The sequence below is a fragment of the Acipenser ruthenus genome, chromosome 31 (genome assembly GCF_902713425.1).
Source record: "Acipenser ruthenus chromosome 31, fAciRut3.2 maternal haplotype, whole genome shotgun sequence".
NCBI lineage: Eukaryota > Metazoa > Chordata > Actinopteri > Acipenseriformes > Acipenseridae > Acipenser > Acipenser ruthenus.
In genome coordinates this window covers 6,553,762-6,576,718 of record NC_081219.1, presented here as the reverse complement: position 1 = coordinate 6,576,718, position 22,957 = coordinate 6,553,762, and the positions used below count along the sequence as shown (strand labels likewise).

At 41.5% G+C, this 22,957-nt stretch overlaps 1 protein-coding gene across 4 annotated transcripts in view; it reads right to left on the bottom strand.

Moving 5' to 3' along the window:
• Nucleotides 1-450: 450 nt before the first annotated feature.
• The window catches only part of LOC117964728 (golgin subfamily A member 2-like), a 79,958-nt gene continuing 57,451 nt past the window's right edge, over nt 451-22,957 (bottom strand). For all 4 annotated transcript variants that reach the window (XM_059005379.1, XM_059005381.1, XM_059005380.1 and 1 more), the window contains 7 exons: nt 17,451-17,539; nt 16,215-16,368; nt 15,672-15,739; nt 15,154-15,256; nt 9,939-10,045; nt 9,297-9,465; nt 451-3,601 (listed from right to left, as the gene is read on the bottom strand). In XM_059005379.1, coding sequence (XP_058861362.1) covers nt 3,363-3,601; nt 9,297-9,465; nt 9,939-10,045; nt 15,154-15,256; nt 15,672-15,739; nt 16,215-16,368; nt 17,451-17,539 — 929 coding nt within the window. In that variant the 3' untranslated portion in view covers nt 451-3,362. The remainder of the gene's footprint in view (nt 3,602-9,296; nt 9,466-9,938; nt 10,046-15,153; nt 15,257-15,671; nt 15,740-16,214; nt 16,369-17,450; nt 17,540-22,957) is intronic.

The window sequence follows — 22,957 nt, the reverse complement described above, 5'->3', positions numbered from 1 at the left end:
GTGTTATATTGTTTTGTGCCGCTGGTCTGTGTTTTGTCTATGTGCGGAGTGCCTGTGCATGTGAGTGAGTGCCTGAGGGTGGGAGGGAGCGTGATTGAATCCTGACCAGTGTTTGTGAATATTGTCCAATCGTGTTGTGTTTGTGCTTCGTTTGATTTGTGGGGTCCAATAGCGTGTCTTCTTGTGTCTACATTGTATGTCTGGTTATGTCTAAAGGTTACATGTTTGAGGGTTTTTTTGTATAAAGGTGCAGCTAGCACAGGATTTCCATGACTGTACAAACCCTGAGTATATATCCAAAAATGTAGAATACAAATCAAAGGAGGGTATGATGAGGTTGTACAATGAATGCATAGATGAGACCAAACTTGGAATTTCATATTAGAATTCAGAAAACAGAATGTTGCACATAAAAAAAAAAAAAACAAAAAAAACAAAAAAAAACAACTCTGATTTAACAGATTTGCTGGATCAGTTTTATTCAGAAAACGAATTCTAAACAGGATTAATCATTTCAGAAATATAATGCAGACAATTGCTTTTTCCCTATTATTGCATCTCTCTTCACATTCGTTTAAACGGATGTGTATTGTAAATAAATATGAGTATTTAAGAGTTTTTTAGTTTAAACCCTGAATATTAAATCACCCCCCCAGCCACCTCTGATTAGATTTACAGGTAAATAATGCCAGAGCAGCAGAAAAGGATGCAAACCTTTTTTTTTTTTTTTTTTTGTTTAAACTACTCAATGAATATACAGTATGTTACACAGATACAGTATTTACAGAATTATTTTACAGAAGACTTCCTTTCCCCTAATCATTTTAATAACAGAACTAGGGCCAGGATCCAGTTGCATCACTTCTTACACACATGTATATAACACAGCCAGTTAAGTTCATAATAGTTTTGGAACCAAGGTGGTCTCAAATCTTCCAAAAATAAAAATAGGCCCCTCAAACAATTGAGTCCAGTTGAATTTTGCGATGGCATCATAATCTTTTCGGCCATCAGAAGATGAATTGCAGTTGGGCACATTGCAGGAATACTGTGTGCCTCATGGAAACAAGGCTTGAACCCATTTCCTTAATCACATCCTAAGATCAGAGGCTGGAAAAGTGTTTTATATTGTAAAATACATTTGGTATTATCAGATAAGCCTCCATTTTTAGACAGCAAAATGCAGTAGTGTTTGGAGCAACTGAGAGTCTATAAAATAAAGATAAAGATAATCTGGATGATGAATCAACACAAGACACTAAAAGGCTATGAAACACTAGAAATATAAATTAGGGTAAGTAATGGCAATGGCTAGCCAATGGAAACACAGTTTGTAAGAATGACTCCAAATAATCACAGGCTAAACAGATAAAAATACAGCCTACAATTGGATTATTTTATCAAGGCCTTCAACTTTCCCATGGCATTCTACAAATGACCCTGAACAGCAACATCAGCCAAGTGAGACTGTCCACTGTAGGAAAACGCAGATTAGTCTTCTGTGAAAAAACACAAACATTTACGGATAGTTATCACATGCCTGTAAGCATGTCCAGTTCCAGTGCTCTTTGGATCCAGGAAAAAACAAACAAAAGAAATCAACTTGCATGATTTCCCTACACCTTCATCATTACTTCTAACATACCTCCAGTAACCTTTTCCCATGAAAGAATTTTTTTTATTCTAATCCCAGTGCCAATCTTCACAAAATTGCACATTCAATCCTGTGCATTTACAGAACAAAGCCTATTCATTATGTACCAGGTTTTGTGTGCTGCAAATTACACAGTAAAGGAGCACAGAGTGCTACACCAAGCCCCATTATATCTTCCACTGTTGCACTCAAGTACTGGGTAAATTAAATCTTACCCAACACTTGACACAAAAATCTGCATTGTCAGAACAGAAGTTACATTTTCTTTTTCACTACACAATCTTTCTTCAGACTTTTCTCAAACACTACTGAAATCGTGAATTCTAAAGTTTAAAAGATTTAGATATCCACACAGCACATATTTTTAAAGGGGTACAAAAAAATGTGATCATACTTTTAAATAATGTGGTATTTAAAACAGTAGCGACAATGAAGGCTTTTAAATAAAATGCTGTACCTCTTCTTAGGACTGCATTGACCAGTGCAAGACCACTGAAAATTGATTCTGCTCATAAATCATACAAATTTGAGTATTAATGCCTGGGTAATCACATCTTAAATGCCATATTAACACCCAAAGCTCAAATTTCTTCATTAGAGTACTTCCATCAATTACTTCATTACATCAATGTATACGACAAGAGCAAAGTGTGCGGCCCATAGTCTCCTCATTGTTCAAAATGGTATCTTCCTTGTCACCAGCCACCTCTGACCTTTAGTGTCATCATTCTTCTCACCCAAGTTCATAGTTTATGCACCCTGCCTCATGAAAACTTACTACAATTTAAAGGCTTAATGTTTGTTACTTGTGAAAATATTACCCTAGATTTTTTTTTTTTTTTTTTTTTTTTTTTTTTTAAACACAAAAACAAAAAGGAAATATTCTTGCTATACCCTATCTTTTTATTCAACAATCCTTTAAATAAATCTTTCAAAAACAAAGTATTTATTATGGTGGACCTCTTCATGAGTACAAAGTGCCTTTCTTATTTGCCAATAACACAAGGCAATTTGTATGCAAGCCAGGAACCAAGGAACCCCAAAATAACCTGCAGAATTACATGCAGGACAATCTTAGTTATTTTAGTGTGCAAGATATAATTTCTGGACAAACTATCCTGTCAACAGGCAGAAATTGACAGTGGTCATAATCCAGTGTTTATGGTTCCTATTCTGAGACTAATGCAGATCAGCTGTAGTCTGTAGTGATATGAATTCCCAACTCCAAATACATGCTTGAATACAATGGAGGGTGCAAGACTTTGCAATTCACCAATACCAAGCTGCAGAAAAAAATACAGTAAAACACTGAAGCCTTAGCAGTGTTTTGTGGTCATTTTTAAGGATTCCTATTCTAAGAATGCTGCTTTTGATGCTGCCATTGTGCACAATTGGATAACTTATTAAATCTATTTGATGTCTCCTGAAGAATGTAGAACGCTGCACATAAAACATTTTAAATGTGTGTAATTTTTCATCTAGCTGGGAAATGTTTCTTTTAAACTGATGGCACAGAACTAAAACTTTGATGGCAGAAATCAGAAAAACGTATAATTCATTGGTTTAAAACAACAAAACCACCCAAGTTATGAAACAGTCAGAAAGAATTCAGACAAACAGTGACCATGTTTTTGTTGGTGTCTGCCGTGTTGTTTTTAGAGTTTGTTGGGTTCCTACACTGCTATGCAAACTGCAGCCCGTTTTCAGCTCAGACGATCATGATTTTAACCTCGTCGTTGTCATCGGCCCGGTAGAAGAAGGGGATGCAGGGGTTCTCCCCGAAGAAGGAGCTGGTCCGGGCCTGAGGGTTCTGGATCTCCTGCAGCAGCTGCATGATCTGACGGGTGGTCCTGTCTTCCTGCTGTCTAGGCTTCCCCTCCTGGGCAGCTGGACTCTGCTCCAACTTGCCTCCAGCCACCTCATCTGACAAACTCACTTCTGGCATTTCTACAACAGGGAGGGGAAATAGAAGAACAGAAGAAACTAAACAACACTTTATTGTCCATACTCTCAGTTCCCTAGTATCGTTTTACCCACTGGCTATAAGGATATTGGCACCAAAAGTAAAATGTAGTCCCAGATCATAAATTCTAAAAGAATACAACTTTTGAAAACTTGTTAAATTGCTCTATTATTTATAAGGTTAGGTTAATATCATAACCCTGGTTCCCTGAAATAGAGATGTACCCATTAAATAATGGGTTAACTTTGTTTACCTGAAAATTCTGAGACTCAAAGCTGTCACGTAGTGACCGACAATGTCATCATGCCAGTCTCCGCCCCTCCTGGAACAGACTAGGTTCCGTGAAGACAGCTGAACAGTGGCAGTCAAGTTTTTTCTTCTTTACCCTGCTATGTGTAACGTACGCAGCGACTGAAGATTGTAAAAGGATACATTTCTATTTCAGAGAACCAGGGTTATGATAATAACCTAAAGTTCCCTTTCAGGTATGAAATGTATCCATTACACAATGGGTAATTATACCCAAGCCGTCGCAAAGTGCATTACTTGCAGGATGACTTTAATCTGAGAGGGTCAGATGGTAAGGCTGCCACAATAGAGATTATTTATTTATTTATTTATTTATTATTTTTAGTATGTAGCAGGAATCAATTCTCTGCAGGTGCTTCCAGTATTGACATAGAAGCCGCCGTTAGCACTCTGGTCCCAAAGCCAGGGTTTTGAGGATCCAGCACGTTTAGTTTGTAAAGCCTTGTGAAACTATGGGCCGTGGCCCATACTGCAGCATTACAAATGTCAGCGGCAGATGCACCCTGGAACAACGCCCAAGAGGTAGACGTACTTCTTGTGGAGTGACCAGTGACCTTAATAGGAGGGGGCAAGTTGGATTGTTTATAAGCAATCTTGACTGTCTCTGCAATCCAACCAGGCAGCCTCTGTTTAGACAGGGCTTTACCGTGGGCCTTAGCACCATAGCAGATGAACAGCTGTTCAGGATTGCCTCAAACTTTTTGATCTGTCAATATAATATGCTAATGCCATAACAGGGCAAAGCGCATGGAGCTTACACTCCCTATCTGACTTGAAAGGAGGGTTGGAAAGCCTCCAGCTCCACTGATTGGTTGACGTGGAAGGTCGAAATACATTTGGGCAAGAAAGCTGGGGTTCTGTGGAACGTGAACTTGGTCCTGAGCACAGTATGGACAGATGAGCAGAATAGCACAGTATGGCTGTTCTTTCCAGAAACTGACCCTGGTACAGCACAGTGCAGCCTCTGTTCTGTTAAAGTTAGCTTAGACTCAAAAAAAGAAAAACAGAAATATACGTCCAATATCTGGAATCATCTGAAGACCCGTCACCCCAGTGCTTATAACAAAACACAATCTAAGAAAGTGGAGCAAGAAAGCACTAAGTCTTCACTGAGTCCTGGAAAGCATGCCTCACATCTAGTGGAAACTAACTCCTGTTAAAGAAATTAGCAAATCTGATGCCCCTTCATCTTGCATAATTCCAAGTGTCACGGTCTAAAACGCCTACTTCAGCATGAAGGACCTTCCTCCAGAGGAATTCAAACTATGCGCAGCACAATTCTGCAGAGCCTTACCAGACAGTTCTCTGAAATAGAAGACGTCAAATCTGTAGTACTTGCATGTGTGCTTGACCCCCGCTATAAAGGAAGGACATTTTCATCTGTATGAACTTAACCAAAGCCAAAGCATGGCTCACAGTAGAAGCAGAGGCACGGCTCACGGTAGAAGCAGAGGCACGGCTCACGGTAGAAGCAGAGGCACGGCTCACGGTAGAAGCAGAGGCACGGCTCACGGTAGAAGCAGAGGCACGGCTCATGGAAGAAGCAGAGAGTGAAGCTGACAGAGCTTCAAAAGCAGCAAGCCAACCAAGCTGTAGTGCCAGCTCTGAAAAAGAAAGTAACCCAAAAAAGCAAAAAGAAGTTCCTCCTAAGTTTACTAGACGGTATATATGACAATCTTCTTGGATCAAGTCAAGCTGAAAGCTCTGAAGTGGTTGTTAAGCTAGAGGAACAGATTGATCTGTACTTAAGTGAGCCAGTCATAGATTGCAAAAGTGGCAAGCCGCTGGAGTGGTGGAAGGTAAACGGTGAGCGATACAAAGTTCTATCACCACTGGCAAGAAAATTTCTCTGTGCACCGCCCTCTTCAGTTCCAAGTGAACGTGTCTTCAGCACTGTTGGCAACATATATAATGACAAAAGCAGCAGTATGAAAGGCGAGAATGCTGAAAAATGAACCTTTCTGTATTACAACCTGCAGCACTTAAACTGGAACTATTAGAAACAACAAAAAGATATGTATACCAAGTCTGACAGAAGAAAAACTGGACTGAAATGTGACATTTGTGAGGATTTTATATATCGGTTATAGTTAAGAAAACATTTAACTGTTGTGTTTATGTTCTAGTTTTTATAGTTAATTGAAAACGGTTACATGTTTTGTGTGGTTCTTATTTATTTATTTTAAATTATTAATGTTCATATACAGGCCTATAATATCGGCTGCATGTTTTTTTTTAAATATTGGTATCGGTATCGGCCTGGAAAAATCCATATCGGTCGAGCTCTATCCAGGTCCACTGTGATGACCCAGCCACCTAGCCTGGAGTGGAACCCTCTGTCTTGCTGGGGGGGGGGGTGGGGTGGTCTACTATGCAAATGGCACAGCTGCTACCTCCTGAGCCACCCGAGTGGCAGCTTGCGGTTCCGTGACGGTTGTTATTATTACACCCCGGAAAGGAGAAGGTCCGTGTTGGAGCTGGAGAGAGTAACTGGTTTGCACAGTACTGAGCACCCTGGGGTCTGTGATGCACTGTTCCCAGTGGTCCAAGTGGATGAACTAACATAAATGAGTTGAACGCATCCGATGCCTTAGGTAACTTAGGTGTAACTTCAGTATTTTAATTCTTCTTTTTGTACTTTCTCTATGTTTTATTAATTTCCGTGTGTGTAAAATGATGGATAATTACTTAGATGTAGTTATTACTTTTATTATCATTTAACTATTTTTTATTGGTAGTATGTTTTCTTTCATTCGTTTTGTCTTTTTTTTACCAATACAGTAGCGTACTGTATTTGCAAGTTTTTTTTCTTTTTTAATAAAAAAACAACACTCAACAACTTGTGTGATAGATATATATATACAATTCCTCTCCCTGCCAAAAATATGTGAGAATGTGGCTGTTCCCAAACGAGGTAATTGGTGTTAATTGGGAACAGCAACATACTATAAAAGAGAGCTCCCAGATCCATTAGAGAGAGATCACCAGGGAGCTGGTATGAGAAGTGTTTGGCTGTTTAAAAAAAAAAAAAAAAAGGTAAACTGTTTTGTTAAAGTGTGTGTTTGTCAGGGACCTGTTAAACACTCTACGTAGCTACGTTTGAGCTAGGTTTTTGTTTTGTTTGTTTTGTGTTGTGAAAATTAAAAGTGCGCAGAAGCGCTCAAAAATCTGGGTATATGTTTTTAAAGTTTTTTTTTTAAAGTTACATATGGTGGCAGCGGTAAAAACGCGCCCTACTGACCCAACACTGCTCAGGAGGAGAGCAACAGGCAGTGGAGAGTGGAACGGGGACTTCCAGAGCCGGAACCAACAGAGCTGCAGTTAATGTTCCAGAGATGGGTGAGGTCAACACCTGCCTCCAGCGCCCGAGGGAGAAGCCCCGCTGCCTCCAGCGCCCGAGGGAGAAGCCCCGCTGCCTTCAGCGCCCGAGGGGGAAGCAACAATCAAGGGGGAGGAGGTGAAGAAGATACCTCCACCACAGCCCCGACCACCACCCCTGAAAACCAGTCCGGCGCCAGATGGTGCTCCTGGACACCCTGCCAGAGTGCCCGGACCTCCAGCTGCTGGGCCTAGAGATCAAGCTGGCGCACCACCAGACACAGTTCCTCGTCTGGTCCCCTGTTCCATTCTTCCTGAGGCTCCAGACGTCATGTTGCAGATGTCGCTTGGGCTCCCCCTGGTGGCTCAGACATCTCTCCGCCGTGGCCAAGCCTCGAACCTCTGTCTGCTGCTGCTGCTCCTGCCAGATCACTGGTCTGCACACCTGTCACTCCGTTGGGGTCCCTCATCGCCGGTTTGCGGTCCCTACCCAGAAGCGCCGGAGGGACCGACCCATCCTCAAGCCCGCCCGCAGGAAGGGGCGAAAACTGATTTTTTTGGACTTGAGGGTGGTTGGTTATGTTTCAGAGGGGGGGGGGGAGGTGGCCATCGAATGGCCGGTGTGCTACACACAAGGGGGAGGAAGTGTAAATAAAGTCAGGGTGTTGTGTGTTTTGGTGGTGGTTGGCAGGGATGGGGTTAATTCCTCTCCCTGCCAAAACATGCATGAATGTGGCTGTTCCCAAACGAGGTCATTGGTGTTAATTGGGAACAGCCACAAACTATAAAAGAGAGCTCCCAGCTCCATTAGAGAGAGATCACCAGGGAGCTGGTATGAGAAGTGTTTGGCTGTTTAAAAAAAAATAAAAGGTAAACTGTTTTGTTAAAGTGTGTGTTGACAGGTAAACGGCTTAGCCGTCCTGTGTGTTAGTCAGGGACCTGTTAAACACACTACGTAGCTACGTTTGAGCTAGGTTTTTGTTTTGTTTGTGTTGTAAAAATTAAAAGTGCGCAGAAGCGCTCAAAAATCTAAGTTCTGGGTCTGTTTTTAAAGGGCAAACAAGCCGACGACAGAGAGGCTACGTTACAATATATATATATATATATATATATATATATATATATATATATATATATATAATTACATATATAGCTACCTCCATACACATAATTTTCTTTTATCACAAACAAGATATTACATTTCCAGTTTCATTTCTTTTTTGTACACGCATTACACAACCCTGCATAGCTCTGCAACTATACAAGCAATTTCAATTCTGATTTTGTTTAGAAAATAGTACATTTGTATGTTTTACAAATATTTATTATTATACAATTTTTTATATTTTTTGGGAGGCGTGGCTTATATGTGAAAAAATATAACACATCCCACAACCAAACATATATCATATCATTGGAAAGGTCTACTTCATGCCTTTCTGTTGATATATTGGGTTTTTCTGATTTACGGTTACCAAACTACAAGCGCTAACACAAAGTAGTCATATATTCACACCCAAATATGGTCATTCCCCGTACGTGGCATAGGGTTAACCAGCGCTAGCTGAAAATACAGATAAACAGAAACTCGGCTACAAAGAATACAACATCTTTTTTGCAATTCCATAAATGATTCTGCATGTAAACAAATGCTAAAAAAGAGTGCGGAAATATACAGGAGGATATACTTATCAACTCTCTGATGTTAATCAGGTTAAGCTGAAAGTAAAATGGCGATACTTTTAGGGTGTGTTGTGGCTTCATGCTTGTGGGGGCGGAGCAGCACTACGTCACCCTCCTCTCACGAGTGTCTTTGGTATAAAGTTTCCAGGTTCGGGTGTCTTAACGTGGAACACCCATTGTGTAATGGTTAATATTCCCTACATGAAAGGGAACTTCAAAACAGCAAACAATAAAACATGTGCAAGTCTGTAGGCAGCTTAAGCATGTAGATATGCCTTGTAAATCAAATGAGGCCTCTTTCTCAATGGGTAAATCTCCTGGTTAAATAAACAAATAAATAACAAATGATATTGAATTGTGAGTGCCTACCTTCTCCGTCAGTGGCATTTAGCTCGATGCGCCTCTCAGCAGGGACACTGGGCTCTATGTTGCTGGCAATCACATCCGGGTTCTGTACTGAACTGATATATTTGCTGTACCATTCATTCCTCTCGCCAACCAACCGCATCACCAGATCTTGTAACTCCCCAAGCTTCACCTGCACAGACAATACAGGGAACACATGTTTAGAGTGAGGTAAAGCCCATAAAACCAGATCAAAGACAGACAAGTACAATGATTGCAATGATTTTAACTTTTTGTTTTTTCTGATCAATAATAATGCAATCAAAAGCAGTGAGCACATTACAAGTAGGCCTTGATGCATATTTTTATACCCTAATAAATAACTCACCTTTGGGCTCCTTTATATGAGATCAGATGCATTTAAATGCAGTTTATCAGATACATAGAGTAAATGGAAAGTTATCTCATAAAAAATCCTCCGAAACTTGTTGCACAGTTAACAGGTTTCATGATGTTATAATGAAGAACCATCTCAAATCAAATATGTTAGGTGAGGAATTAAAATAAGTACATTTAGCACTTGTTTAAAACATATACAGTGAAAAGTTCAAGCCATTATTTTGATACATAAAAGTTAATCAAAACGAGGTAGATGTGCCGCTACACCTTCATCTCTTCTTTGTCCTTGGCCAGCATACTGATATACTCCTCCTTCTCAGTGTTCCTCTGCTTCATGATGGCTCTCTGATTCTGATACAGGGCGATGTACTCCCCTGGAGCACAGAAAAAGGGAAGGTCAGGGGAAGCACCTTGCCACTCACCCTAAATATGACTCTACAATTACTGGAGAAAATGTTAGGTTAATATCATAACCATGGTTCCCTGAAATAGAAATGTAACCATTACTGTATGGGTATTAACCTCTAAGACCCGAAACCTGAATAAGATGTAACAAAGCTGCTCGCAGAGCCTGTGACGCTGTCATGTCCCGCCCCCCGAACTGCACTGCAATGAACTGCACGCACAGATCTCACTGTCATTGTTCCTTCAAGCCTGCTGCAATCACGGACGCAGTGAACTTGAAGGTTAATGGTTACATTTCCATTACAAGGAACCAGGGTTATGATAATAACCTAACGTTCCCTTTCAACTATGAAATATAACCATTACCGTGTGGGTAAGTATATCCAAGCCGTTACAAGGGCAGATTGCTGCACCAATGGAATGCTACAAGGCTAAAGGCTGCTACCCACCAGACACGATGCGACAAGCAAAACTGTGCAGCAATGCAACAAAATGAATAGAACCTATACTTTTGATAAGTATCTTTCATTGAATCCTATTTATGATTTTTCATGCGACAACTAGGGAATTAACCAATCAGAGAACAGCTTTAATGCATGAGGTCTAGCAGGGTGAAGCAGTATCCAGAATGACAGAGGAAACAATAATACTTGCTTTATGACAAACTTCACCGCAATTATAAAGATACAGATTTCAAAGGCAATATATGGAGTCAATTTCGAAGGAACTGGATAAGCCTGATATGTATGATTTATTGCCATGTATGTTGAAATACCATCAGAGAAGACACTCATAATTCCACCATCATGTTGATGAATATGTACCAGTCTTGATCATAGTTTTGTCAATAGCATTTTAATAGTTTTACCGTTTTCAAACCTGTCGTATCCCCTATTTGTTACTTCTGGTGTGTATGGTCACGTTGCTGCAAAAGTATCTTGTCGCCCAATGAACAAAATCACGTCTGGTAGGTGTCAGCCTTAAGCTGAGGATGCCTTGTGCCTTACCATATGGAATCCCAAAAAAAGGCACTTTTCAGAGCGTTTAAAAGGGACCAAAAACAAAGCACACAGAAAGAGTACTTGGAACTGCAAACACAAGTCAAAAAGGCAGTTAGAAAGGCCAAGAGAGAGATAGAAATCAATATTGCTAAGGGGGCTAAAACCAATTTCAAAATGTTTTTCCAATATTATAACAGCAAGAGAACATTCAAAGAGGAGGTTAAATGTCTAGAGACACACATGGCAAAATCATAGACAAAGAAAAAAAAAATAGCAAATATATTAAATGATTACTTTTCACATGTTTTTACAAAGGAGGACACGGACAACATGCCCCACATGTCGACCTGTTCCTATCCAGTTTTAAATAACTTTAGCATAACAGAGGCAGAAGTGTTAAAGGGACTAGGAGCTCTTAAAATAAACAAATCCCCTGGGCCGGCTGAGATCCTCCCAATAGTACTCAAAGAAATGAAAAGTTATTTACAAACCGCTAACCAAGGTCATGCAACAGTCTCCTGACACAGGGGTTGTACCGACAGACTGGAAAATTGCAAACGTAATACCGATCCACAAAAAGGGAGACAAAACCGAACCAGATAACTACAGACCAGTAAGCCTGACTTCTATTATATGTAAACTTATGTAAACTATAATAAGATCTAAAATGGAAAATTACCTATATGGTAACAATATCCTGGGAGACAGTCAGCATGGTTGTAGGAAAGGAAGATCATGTCTAACTAACCTGCTTGACTTTTTTGAGGATGCAACATTGACAATGGATAATTGCAAAGCATACGACATGGTTTATTTAGATTTTCAGAAAGCTTTTGACAAAGTCCTGTATAAAAGATTAATTCTCAAACTGAACGCAGTAGGGATTCAAGGAAATGCATGCACATGGATTAGGGAGTGGTTAACATGTAGAAAACAGAAAGTACTGATTAGAGGAGAGACCTCAAAATGGAGCGAGGTAACCAGTGGTGTACCACAGGGATCAGAACAGAAAATAGGAGGCACTTCTTTACACAGAGAATTGTGAGGGTATGGAACCAACTCCCCAGTAATGTTGTTGAAGCTGACACCCTGGCAAGATGGGCTGAATGGCCTCCTCTCGTTTGTAAACTTTCTTATGTTCTTATGTTCTTAACAAGTAGCTAAGGCTAAAAAACAACTGAGGGAGAAACTTGCCTCTACGCCTGTGTTGTAAGTGTCGACTCAGAAGCCACCCTTAACACTCTAGTTCCAAAACCAGGGTTTTGAGGACCCACGACCTACGTCTGTAGAACCTAGTAAAGGTATGGGGAGTAGCCCACACCGCTGCATTACAAATATCCTTGACAGATGCACCCTGGAATAAAGCCCATCAAGTTGCCATGGCCCTGAAGGAATGGGCAGGGAGCTTTCTGGAGGGGGCAGGTTGGCCATCTCACGGGCAGTCCTGAATGTGCCTGCTATTCATTTGGACAGCCCCTGCTTAGACAGGGCTTGACCATGGGACTTTGTCCCAGAGCAGACAAAACGTTGTTCGGACTGCCTCCAACTTTTCGTCCTGTCAACATAGTACGCAGGGCCCGCACTGGGCAGAGCATATGGAGTTGCAGTTCTTGACAGACTAGAAGGCAGGATTGGTACAGAGCGTAACCCTTGTCCTGGCCTGTCAGGATGTGAGTGGTGTGGAAAGAAGTGAATGTCCAATCAGGAGGTATATTTACAATGAAAATGTTACTTTTTAGTAACTACTGGGACTGAAAACGGCAGGTTTTCAGTCCCAAACAAAACAGTTGAACAAATAATAATCACAATACATTAAATCCACAAGTGCAAAGAAAAGTGCGCCGGGTGAAATATTTTCTTCCTGTGGTGGGGTGCTGTGCTGTGATGTGCAGTGATAGTGGTGCTCTGGGGTTTGTACTGGCTGTGGCTGCAGCTCCTACTCCTCTGCAACACAAAACAAAACAAACAAACAAACAAACAAACCACAGCACTGGCGCATTAGTAACTTCACCGTAAGGGGCCGTAGCTGCGTCCCCTTTGTACTGCCAAACTCCAATCGTTGCGTGCGCCACAGCTGATCAGAACGGATTTGTTTAGCAGTCTTGCAACTACGTGCTTTCTCCAAAATGGCCAGCTTACGGTTCCTTCTTACCATTGGGCCTTCTCTGAGAAAGTGTACCACCAACCTTACCTAGCGCCCTTCTTGCAGCTCAGATTCTCTCATCACATCTAAAAATTAAGCAGGCTCTCGCTAAGGAGAAACCCTGCATCTCGCTCACCCGCTTTGCAATGGTGATAGAACGCAAACAGTCACTTGAGCGATAATATTTCAGCTGAGCTGAATGCATGGGCTCAAATGGAGGAGAGTGCATTGAGCACCACGTTTAACCTCCAGCGAGGAACAATGTCCTTCATAGGTGTCTGAAGCTGCCAAACCCCTTTCCATACTGGGAACATGCGGACGCTGCTCTGGCATTTTGTAAGGTGACAATAACCCAGACAGACCCAGACAGCTGAAAGCAGCCATTCAGGGGCCAGACCCAGAGCTGCAGGCTCGATGGGTCGGGATGCTACAAGGTCCCCCTTGCCTGACTGAGCAGTTTGCTGAGCTTAAGCAAACTCCATGGCTGGCTGCTCAGGAGCTGCATCAGGGCTGAAAACCAGTCTCCTGGGCAACAAGGGGCTACTAAGAGGACCTTGGCCCGGTCCTGCCTGATTTTCTACAGACACAGCGGGAGACTTGATGCTGCCCTGGTGGTTAATTTAAGACACCACTGTTGTGTTCTCTGTATGGACAAGCACATGTCTCCCTTCAGCCTCCTGCAAAAAATTCTGCAAGTCCAGGTAAACTGCCTGCAGATCCAAAATACTGATGTGGCGACCCTGCCAAGGAGGGTACCACACCCTCTGTGCCCCCCTGCCATTCCACACAGTTCCCCAGCACAGGCTGGGCGCGTCCGTTGTAAACGAGAGCTGTGGGAGAGACGTTTCTCAGCAGACACTTGGAGAAATTAGCACAAAACTCGCAGAAACTGTGGTTTACCAGTGCCTCCTTTGCAAGAGTATCTGCCATGCCAGGCAGGCTGGCCTTGCATGTGTCACAGGGATAACCCCAGGCATTATGCAAATAGCAAACAATGTACAGTAAGAATGTACAGTTGCTGCCTCAGCTGCTAAAGACAGTAACTGGACTGTCAACAAGCTTGGTACCAGACTGGGAATGGAAGCACCAGTCGGTAGTGGGTTGGAACCAGGACGGTACTGGGTCGGTTCGGCATCTGTAGCACTGGGCTGGTAGGTCCCGGAACGGTTTATTCTCCACCGTACCAGTGCGGTAACCTCGGTCCCGGTACGGGTCTGGTTGGTTTACCTGTGCAAGCTACTGGCAAAACCACTCAGTCAGTACCCACTGGAGACTGAGGGAAGCCAACTTGTTAGCAAACTAACAGCCCTCATAATGGTGATGTGAAAGCTGTCACCAAAACGGCATCAAGATGCTGTGGGAGGGATTCCCGAAGCAGCTTCTTGGTCCTGCACAGTGCTGCTGAGCCCAGCAGTTACCTCACTACACGAGTCCCGCAGCACAATATACACGTAATTCATTTTTAAAAATTAATTTACGCTGTAATCATTTCTATCGCATAAATTATGTAAAGCACAATAATTAGCAACAATTATACAGTCATAAGCAACAGGTACTTATGTGATAAGCTCCTCCTGTCAGGTCAGTCTTGAGAGGAAAGATGTCAATGTGACCTGTGCAGTTCATTTATGTCCTCGAGGGCGGGACATGACTGTCACAGGCTCTGCAAGCAGCTTTGTTATATCTTATTCAGGTTTCAGGTCTTAAGGAGGTTAATACCCATACGGTAATGGTTACATTTCATACTTGAAAGGGAAATAATGTTACATGCTCAAATATAATTTGAAAAGGTAATTGTATAATAAATATTTTTAGTCATGTACAGCAGTGGCAATGTTAAAATGGCACCTGCTTTTACCAAAACTGTTGCTCTTTGAAAACATTCCGTTTGCTGTAATAGCAGACCCTCATCTATGTAGTGTTCTGCTGTTACCTATTGTGTCTGTTTCTCCCGAGAGCTGTATACAGCGATGCTCTAGCTCCTCCACTCTCTCCTTCAGGTCTACCTTCTCCTGCATCAGCGCTGTGAATCTAGACTGGGCAGAAACACAGAGGAACAGCAGACAGTCAGTCAGTGAGCAGTAATGCATCCTAATACGTTGCCTGTTGAAAGTAAAATTCAGTTGGCTATCTTTTATATGGAGCCAGTGATCTCTGCTGTTAACTTCAATGCTCTTAAAGCAAGCACAGAGTCGTGGCTGTGGGGGTACATTCAGCTGGTCTAGTCACAGTTCACTCCCACGTCTGCCTCAGTGTATTCTACAGATACAATACACATCAAAGCATGCAGCAATTTAAACTACTGTACTTAAGTCAAAACCTCACCTCTTCTGCATGCTACAGTAAACTGTACAACTTGAACTCTACTGATAGGAAATCCCTTTAATTAACTCCCCCAAGGCGGCATTGTATTTTACAATATTCAAGAACAGCCTTTTTTTTCATGCCAACCTGCAGTTTTTCCATTGCTGCTCTCAGGGCTTCATGTACCTCCACTGGAACTCCATCCCCACCTGAGCCTGCAGAGACCAAACAATAAACAGCGGTAACAGCCTACCTTGGAGCAGGTAAAACTTTAAGCAGTTACCCCCTCCCCAAATCTTATGACACAGTTAAAATATTGTGTGTTTTTAATAACATTTAATAATATCCTCTTTACCTTTTTATGATTACAACCAGTTGATTGATTTTTAAATGTTTAAGATACCGGCAGTCAAAAATGTGGTGGCAGTGAATTACAGAAACATTATAGATCAAGGGGATGCTTAAGAAAAGTAACAAAAAACAAAAAAAATAAAACTTTTTAATTACATTTTCATTTAACTGGGTGTAGGAGTAAACAGCCACCAGCCACAATGTTCATTTCAACAGGATGGAAACCTGATTTTGTCTTGGTAAAAACAAATCTGTAGGAACACACCTTTCCAGGACTAATGAAAATGCAAAAAGATCGGCTCCTGAAACTCAGACACAGTTCTCGGTACGCTTGCCTACCTGCAGCGGCTATAGTGTGATGCTGATGCTCGCTCCTTAGCGATGTCATCTGCTGGATGACAGCCTGGTGCTGCCGTTTCAGCTCAGCATACTGCTGGCTTATCTCATCTCTCTCATTCTCCAGCCGAGACAGGGCAGACTTCAGGAAGGCAGCCTGCAAACAAAACAAAACCAGTGCAGTCAGACTGTCCCTACCAGAGTGCAGCCTCCCTAAATACTACTTTCAAATAATACTACTATTGCTTTCAAATTACAGTCTGCATCTGCTGTGTACTGTCCTATTCCAGAGGCACAGCTTTAAACGCCACCATCCATTACCTTCTCAATCAGAATTAAAGGCAGATGAATTTAAGATAAATAGTCAGTTGTAAGAAACCTGTGCAGGTGTTGTATTTTCCAGTGCATTTAAAAATGATATACCTGCAGTAACATAATTCTAAGGCACCAAACTACAATCTGAGTTAGTCAAATTTCAAGGAGCACATAGGACAGTCACAGTGTTGAACTCTACACCTAGATATATTGCTTTCCTGTCTGCCTCCATGGTATGCTCAATTACATAGTTTGAAAACAAACACTTAGAATTTACATTTTCATTGTAAATCAATCAGTTTTTGTAAACTGGTGTAGGGTTACAGTGTAATTGCAAGTCTTTTTTTTTTTAATAAATTTAGGTCGTTGCCAATTATTTTTATTATTTTCTCCCAATTTGGAATGGCCAATTATTTTGTTATGCTCAGCTCACCGCTACCACCCCTGCGCTGACTCGGGAGGGCGAAGACGAACACACTGTCCTCCGAAGCGTGTGCCGTCAGCCGACCGCTTTTTTTCACACTGCGGACTCACCATGCAGCCACCCAAGAGCTACAGCGTCGGAGGACAACGCAGCTCTCAGGCAGCTTACAGGCAAGCCCGCAGGAGCCCGACCAGACTACAGGGGTCGCTGGTGCGCGGTGAGCCGAGGACCCCCTGGCCAACCTAACCCTCCCTCCCCCCGGGCGATGCTCGGCCAATTGAGCGCCGCCCCCTGGGAGCTCCCGTCCTAGGTCGGCAAAGTAATAGCCTGGACTTGAACTCGCGACGTCCAGACTATAGGGCGCATCTGGCACTCTACGCAAGTGCTTTTACTGGATGCACTACTGGGGAGCCCCCTAATTGCAAGTCTTAACTACGGAACAAGCAGCGATTCACTATTCTCTGAACTTCAGCCGTGTCACAATGCAAGAGAAATCTTACCATTTCTTCCTTGCTCTCGAAGTCTTCGGGGATTGCAATAGGCATTTTCTCAAATCCTTCAGGCAAAGCTTTACTCTCAACACCGTCACCTAGATGACCACACATATGAAGTGAATTATACTGCTGGTCTAACATACATTCAGTTAACCATGCTTAGAAGGGCCACTCACAAAGCACCATCTAAAAATGCCCTTTAATAAAAGGTTTGATTGCTCTTAGCCCCAGTTTCCATCTCTTAAGGTGTGGCTAAGGAAAGGTCACATGTGTGTGACAAATCATCACGTTTTGCTACTTTGCATGTTTTCCACCATGTTTTGTATCCTTTACAGCACTTCTGATAGCGTATGAAGAAGATGTCAGCGCCCACAGTAAAAGGAAAGTTTGCTAGCAAATTTTTTTATAAACCTCATTCCGTTTAGAGAAACTTCCTCGATCACATACGTGCCAGCGGAGGAAGTTGAAGTGATCACAACGAGCGATCATATACCATATATGCAAAAAAAAAGACACTGGGGAAAAAAGTTAAAAATCTACAGCAGGCAGTTGTTAGAAATCCTGCTACGATGTCAAAATGAAATGTGCTGCATGCAAGTGCAAGTGCAAGTGCAAATAGTGATAAAGGATGGACTGAATTGGCCAACACTGCTTCTAAAAACACAGAGTAACTATGACTGAATGGACTACAATCAGCACTTGGACTGTTTTAAAATAAGTAGGCTTCCATTTAGATGTACTGTAGTTGGTTTGGTTGGTACAGTACTATATCTTCAACAGAAGTAGTATTTTAATTCAGAATGTTAGATTCTGAAACTATAACTTGCCAAAAGAGAAGACACGTGCACTGTAATTCACAGTACATACTATAGCGGGGGGGGGCAGCTGATTTGCAAGACAGTGTATAGGAATGGACCCGATTATGGACTGGGGAAGGGGATGGGAGTACTCTGTAAATAATGTGTGTTTGTAAACTGTGTTATTCTTGTTCAGATCTGTTAGCGTACTCTGCGTGTTTTGGTGATTGTGTGACTGAGAGCTGAGACTGCCTGTGTGTGAGTGTGTCACTGAGGGGGCTGGGAGCAGGTCTGACACAACCAGTCATGGATAGGGACCAATGAGTGAGGAACGGGAAGGGACTTGGGGTGTGTGTGTGTGGAGATGACAGTCTGAACGAGAGAAGCGGGACCTGATGGTGGGAGAACGGACAGAGAGTTGAGAGAAGAGGAATGAGAGCCATTGTTCACTAAAAACTAAAAACAAATTAAAAAATAAATACAGCGGTTTCCTACTGCTTTGAACCGCAACTGTTGTCTGTCTCATTATATCCTGGAAACCCCACAGCTCAGCATTACAATACCTTTAAATCCAGTACATATTGTAGCAGTATGTAAAATTCCCCATTAACAACCCAACAGCAAAATGAAATCAAAATGTTACCCATGCACAGAACTGCGTAAAACACAGAAGGCAATGCAATTTAGCAAAAGATAAAAATTATATGTTACATACATATAATGGGGATTGATTTTATTCTTAATACAAGGGGTGGTAAAACGCGACTGATGTGTATCTGGGTAACGGATATCCGAGTGCTGACTGTAACACTGTTTCTAAAAAAGAGTAACTATGACAACGGGCTAACACTGCTTCTGAAACACAGTAACTATGACTGAATGGACTAGCACTGTTTCTAAAACACAGTAACTACGACAATGGGCTAACCTGCTTCTAAAACACAGAGTAACTGTAACTGAATGGACTAGCACTGCTTCTAAAAACACAGTAACTATGACAATAGGCTAACCTGCTTCTAAAACACAGAGTAACTGTGACTGAATGGACTAACACTGCTTCTAAAACACAGAGTAACTGTGACTGAATGGGCTAACAAACAACTATGAGGGACACAAACACAGAGAACATTTAATTCCGAACAAACTGATTTCTTGTAGGAAGTTGGTGTGCTGACTGACCCTTACTCACCAGTGCTTTTTACTGCATATAATTCATTGTATCTTCATATTTTTCCAGAAAACATATTTTTTTGTTTCAAAGAATAGATGTATAGAAATTAGAGCTTCTCTGATTAAATCTCTAATAAAACCAACTAAAAGCAGATCTCCATTTTCTCTGCAGCAGTCCAAACATAAGTGAGCAGAGGTGGGACAAACAGTTGAAGGTATTCTCTGCCTTGGCTGACGGTCTTGAGTAAATTGAGCAGAGGCTGGACATAAATATGCTAGGCCCCAAGCGGTGTAACAACAGCTGAATTTTGCGTGATATTGATTATTATAGAGCGTGAAGAATTATATTGAGGATGTCGAAGTAATATTTCAATTTAGTTTTTACAAATAAAAAACAAATTTCATCAGACAACGGAGGCATCATGGTCGATTTGGTTATGAATCAATTTTCAAGAAGAGCTTTCTCAGAAAAAAATGGAGATTGTTAAAGGGAGGTATATACCACAAATACCTGAACTGACACAGAAAGGGGAGAGATATACTTGCCACTTCCAAAATGTAAATTATTAAAGGTATCTTACCGGTAGCTGTCAATTATTGTCAAAAATAATACTGCTGGTCTTTTGTTCAGTACAGAAAAGGCGATATGGAACAGCACTGGCTACAGCAATCTAGGATGTCTAACGAAGTCGGCACAAAAACATGAGCGTTCCCAAAGTCACTTGCAAGCCACTGTAACACTCAAAACTTTTGGACAAACCAGGATTGATGGTCAAATGGATGAGCAGAAGCTTAGGGATACAATACATCACAATGAGCAAGTAAGAACTGGCTTTCAGAGGCACGATGAAGGCACCAATTCCTCAAATAGAGGTAATTATGTGGAATTACTTTCTCTGGTACTTTCTACGACAGCATGTTAAGCAATCACTTGTCAATAGCCACAGTATTCTCGGGTACCTCTAACAAGATTCAGAATGATTTCATCTCTTTGGTGTCTCAGGTTTTGCTAGATGCAATAAAAAGGAGAAGGAAGCCAAGTACGTAGCTGTAATGAGAAACGCAGCTCAGCTGTCTCATGTTTTCAGGTATGTGACTGACAGTGGCCTGAATGAACGACTGTTCTTTGAAAATATGTTACATTTACTAAAAAATAATAATAAATGCTTTTACAAAGATTATATTGATTTAGAAGTATTACTATGCAGGACAGCCACAATAAGATTGTTACCGTTTTAAAAATATGGACGGATTAATCAACTAATGCCCATAGATTAACCAATCAAATTTTTTTAAATCGAGTGACAGCCCCAACAGAAATGTTTTAAAAGCTAGAAAATTGAAATGTATGCCATACAAAGCCAAAAAAAGCAGACGTGTGTATTCTTTTTTGACAATATGTGTTTTTCTTGGCTGTGTATGGAAAAACAAATGAGGTACGCCTTTGCAAAAGTGCACAAAACTAAATTCAATGTACAGTCATATTTTCCAGACTGAAAATACTAAAAACACATTTTATTATGTGTTGGTCTTGTTAAAATGCATTACCCAGAACTTTGGCCTTGTTTTGGTCCCAAAATGCATAAAAAATGACACAACCATTATTAATTGTTGGTAATTTAGACATTTTAAAAATTATAAATGGTGAGAAAAAAAAAAATCTGTTAATTTTTTCTGTTAAAGCCTTTCCTTTGTGTGATCCTTGGCCCTACTTTAACACACAGCAACTCATCCTGTGGTCTAGTGCTGTATTCATATATAGTCAAACCTGATTCAAGCAACCACTTAAAACACCACTGAAAAGTCTTGATATAAACGGCTATAAATGTTATTATCATAACACTGGTTCCCTAATATAGAAATGTAACCATTAACAAATGGTTACACTATGTAACACAATTTTTGCTCCTGGGTAGTAAGTGTTATTTCCTAATTGCTTATGCCTCAAAAGTATAGAAAATGGCTATTATTCCCCACAAACTTTGCTTTTGTGACCAGGACAGTGATATTTTGAAATTTACCTATTTCCAATGAGAAAACGGGCGAATTTGTGTCTTTTCGTTCACATAAAGTCAGAAAAAAACAACATATGAATCCAATTTAACATGTATTTATACTATAAGTAATACAAAAATGACTACAAAAGATTTAGAAGTGAGTAGTTTTTCGAGATTTACGACTATACTGTAAATCACTTTCACGAATCAGCCCCCAAATGTAGTCTCCCATCATGTTCTCATTATACTGTCCTTGGTAGCGGCGTTCAAAGTCCAGTATATCCTGGTGAAGGCGCTCGCCTTGCTCCTCCAAGTACGCTCCCATGTTCTCCTTGAATTTATCAAGATGAGCATCAAGGATATGGACTTTGAGGGACATCCTACAGCCCATTGTGCCGTAGTTCTTCACCAGAGTCTCAACCAGCTCCACATAGTTTTCGGCGTTCTGATTGCCCAGGAAGCCCCGAACCACTGCGACAAAGCTGTTCCAAGCCGCTTTCTCCTTACTAGTGATCTTCTTGGGGAATTCATTGCACTCCAGGATCTTCTTTATCTGTGGTCCAACGAAGACACCGGCTTTGACCTTTGCCACAGACAGCTTAGGGAAGAAGTCTTGAAGGTACTTGAAGGCTGCCGACTCCTTATCTAGAGCTCTGACAAATTGTTTCATAAGGCCCAATTTGATGTGCAGTGGTGGCATCAGCACCTTCCGGGGGTCCACCAGTGGCTCCCACTTGACGTTGTTCCTCCCCACAGAGAACTCGGTCCGCTGTGGCCAGTTCCGCCTGTGGTAGTGCGCCTTGGTGTCCCTGCTGTCCCAAAGGCAAAGATAGCAGGGAAACTTGGTAAAACCGCCTTGGAGACCGCCTTGGAGACCCATCAGGAATGCCACCATTTTGAAGTCTCCTATGACCTTGATGCCATCTCAGAAAAATGCAGATATGTATCCACTGGAACTGGAACTAAACTGAACTGGTGGGCTTAAGGCCCATGTATTTATACCACTATTTATATTACTGGAAAGTTCTAGAAAGTTCTAGAAGTTACTCCAAGTTTACGCAGCACTGAATCTATCTGGAATGTTCTGGAAAATAGGTAAATTTCAAAATATCACTGTCCTGGTCACAAAAGCAAAGTTTGTGGGGAATAATAGCCATTTTCTATACTTTTGAGGCATAAGCAATTAGGAAATAACACTTACTACCCAGGAACAAAAAAAAAATAATTATTTGTTACACTGTGTTCTTAACCTCTTAAAAAGACCTGCAACCTGAATAAATATATCAAAGCTGCTCACAGAGCCTCTGTGTCACAGTCATGCCCGCCACCGAGTGCCCGAGTCCCCTGCACACACAGAACTTTGCGGCATTTTTCCTTCAAGCCTGCTGCAATCATGGCCGCAGTGACCTTGAAGGTTAAGGTTACATTTCTATTTCAGAGAACCAGGGTTAGGCTAGGTTATTATCATAAACCTGGTTCCCTGAAATAGGAATATTAACCATACAAATGGGTGTTCCCCTTTAAGACACTCAGACCTGAAACTTTATAC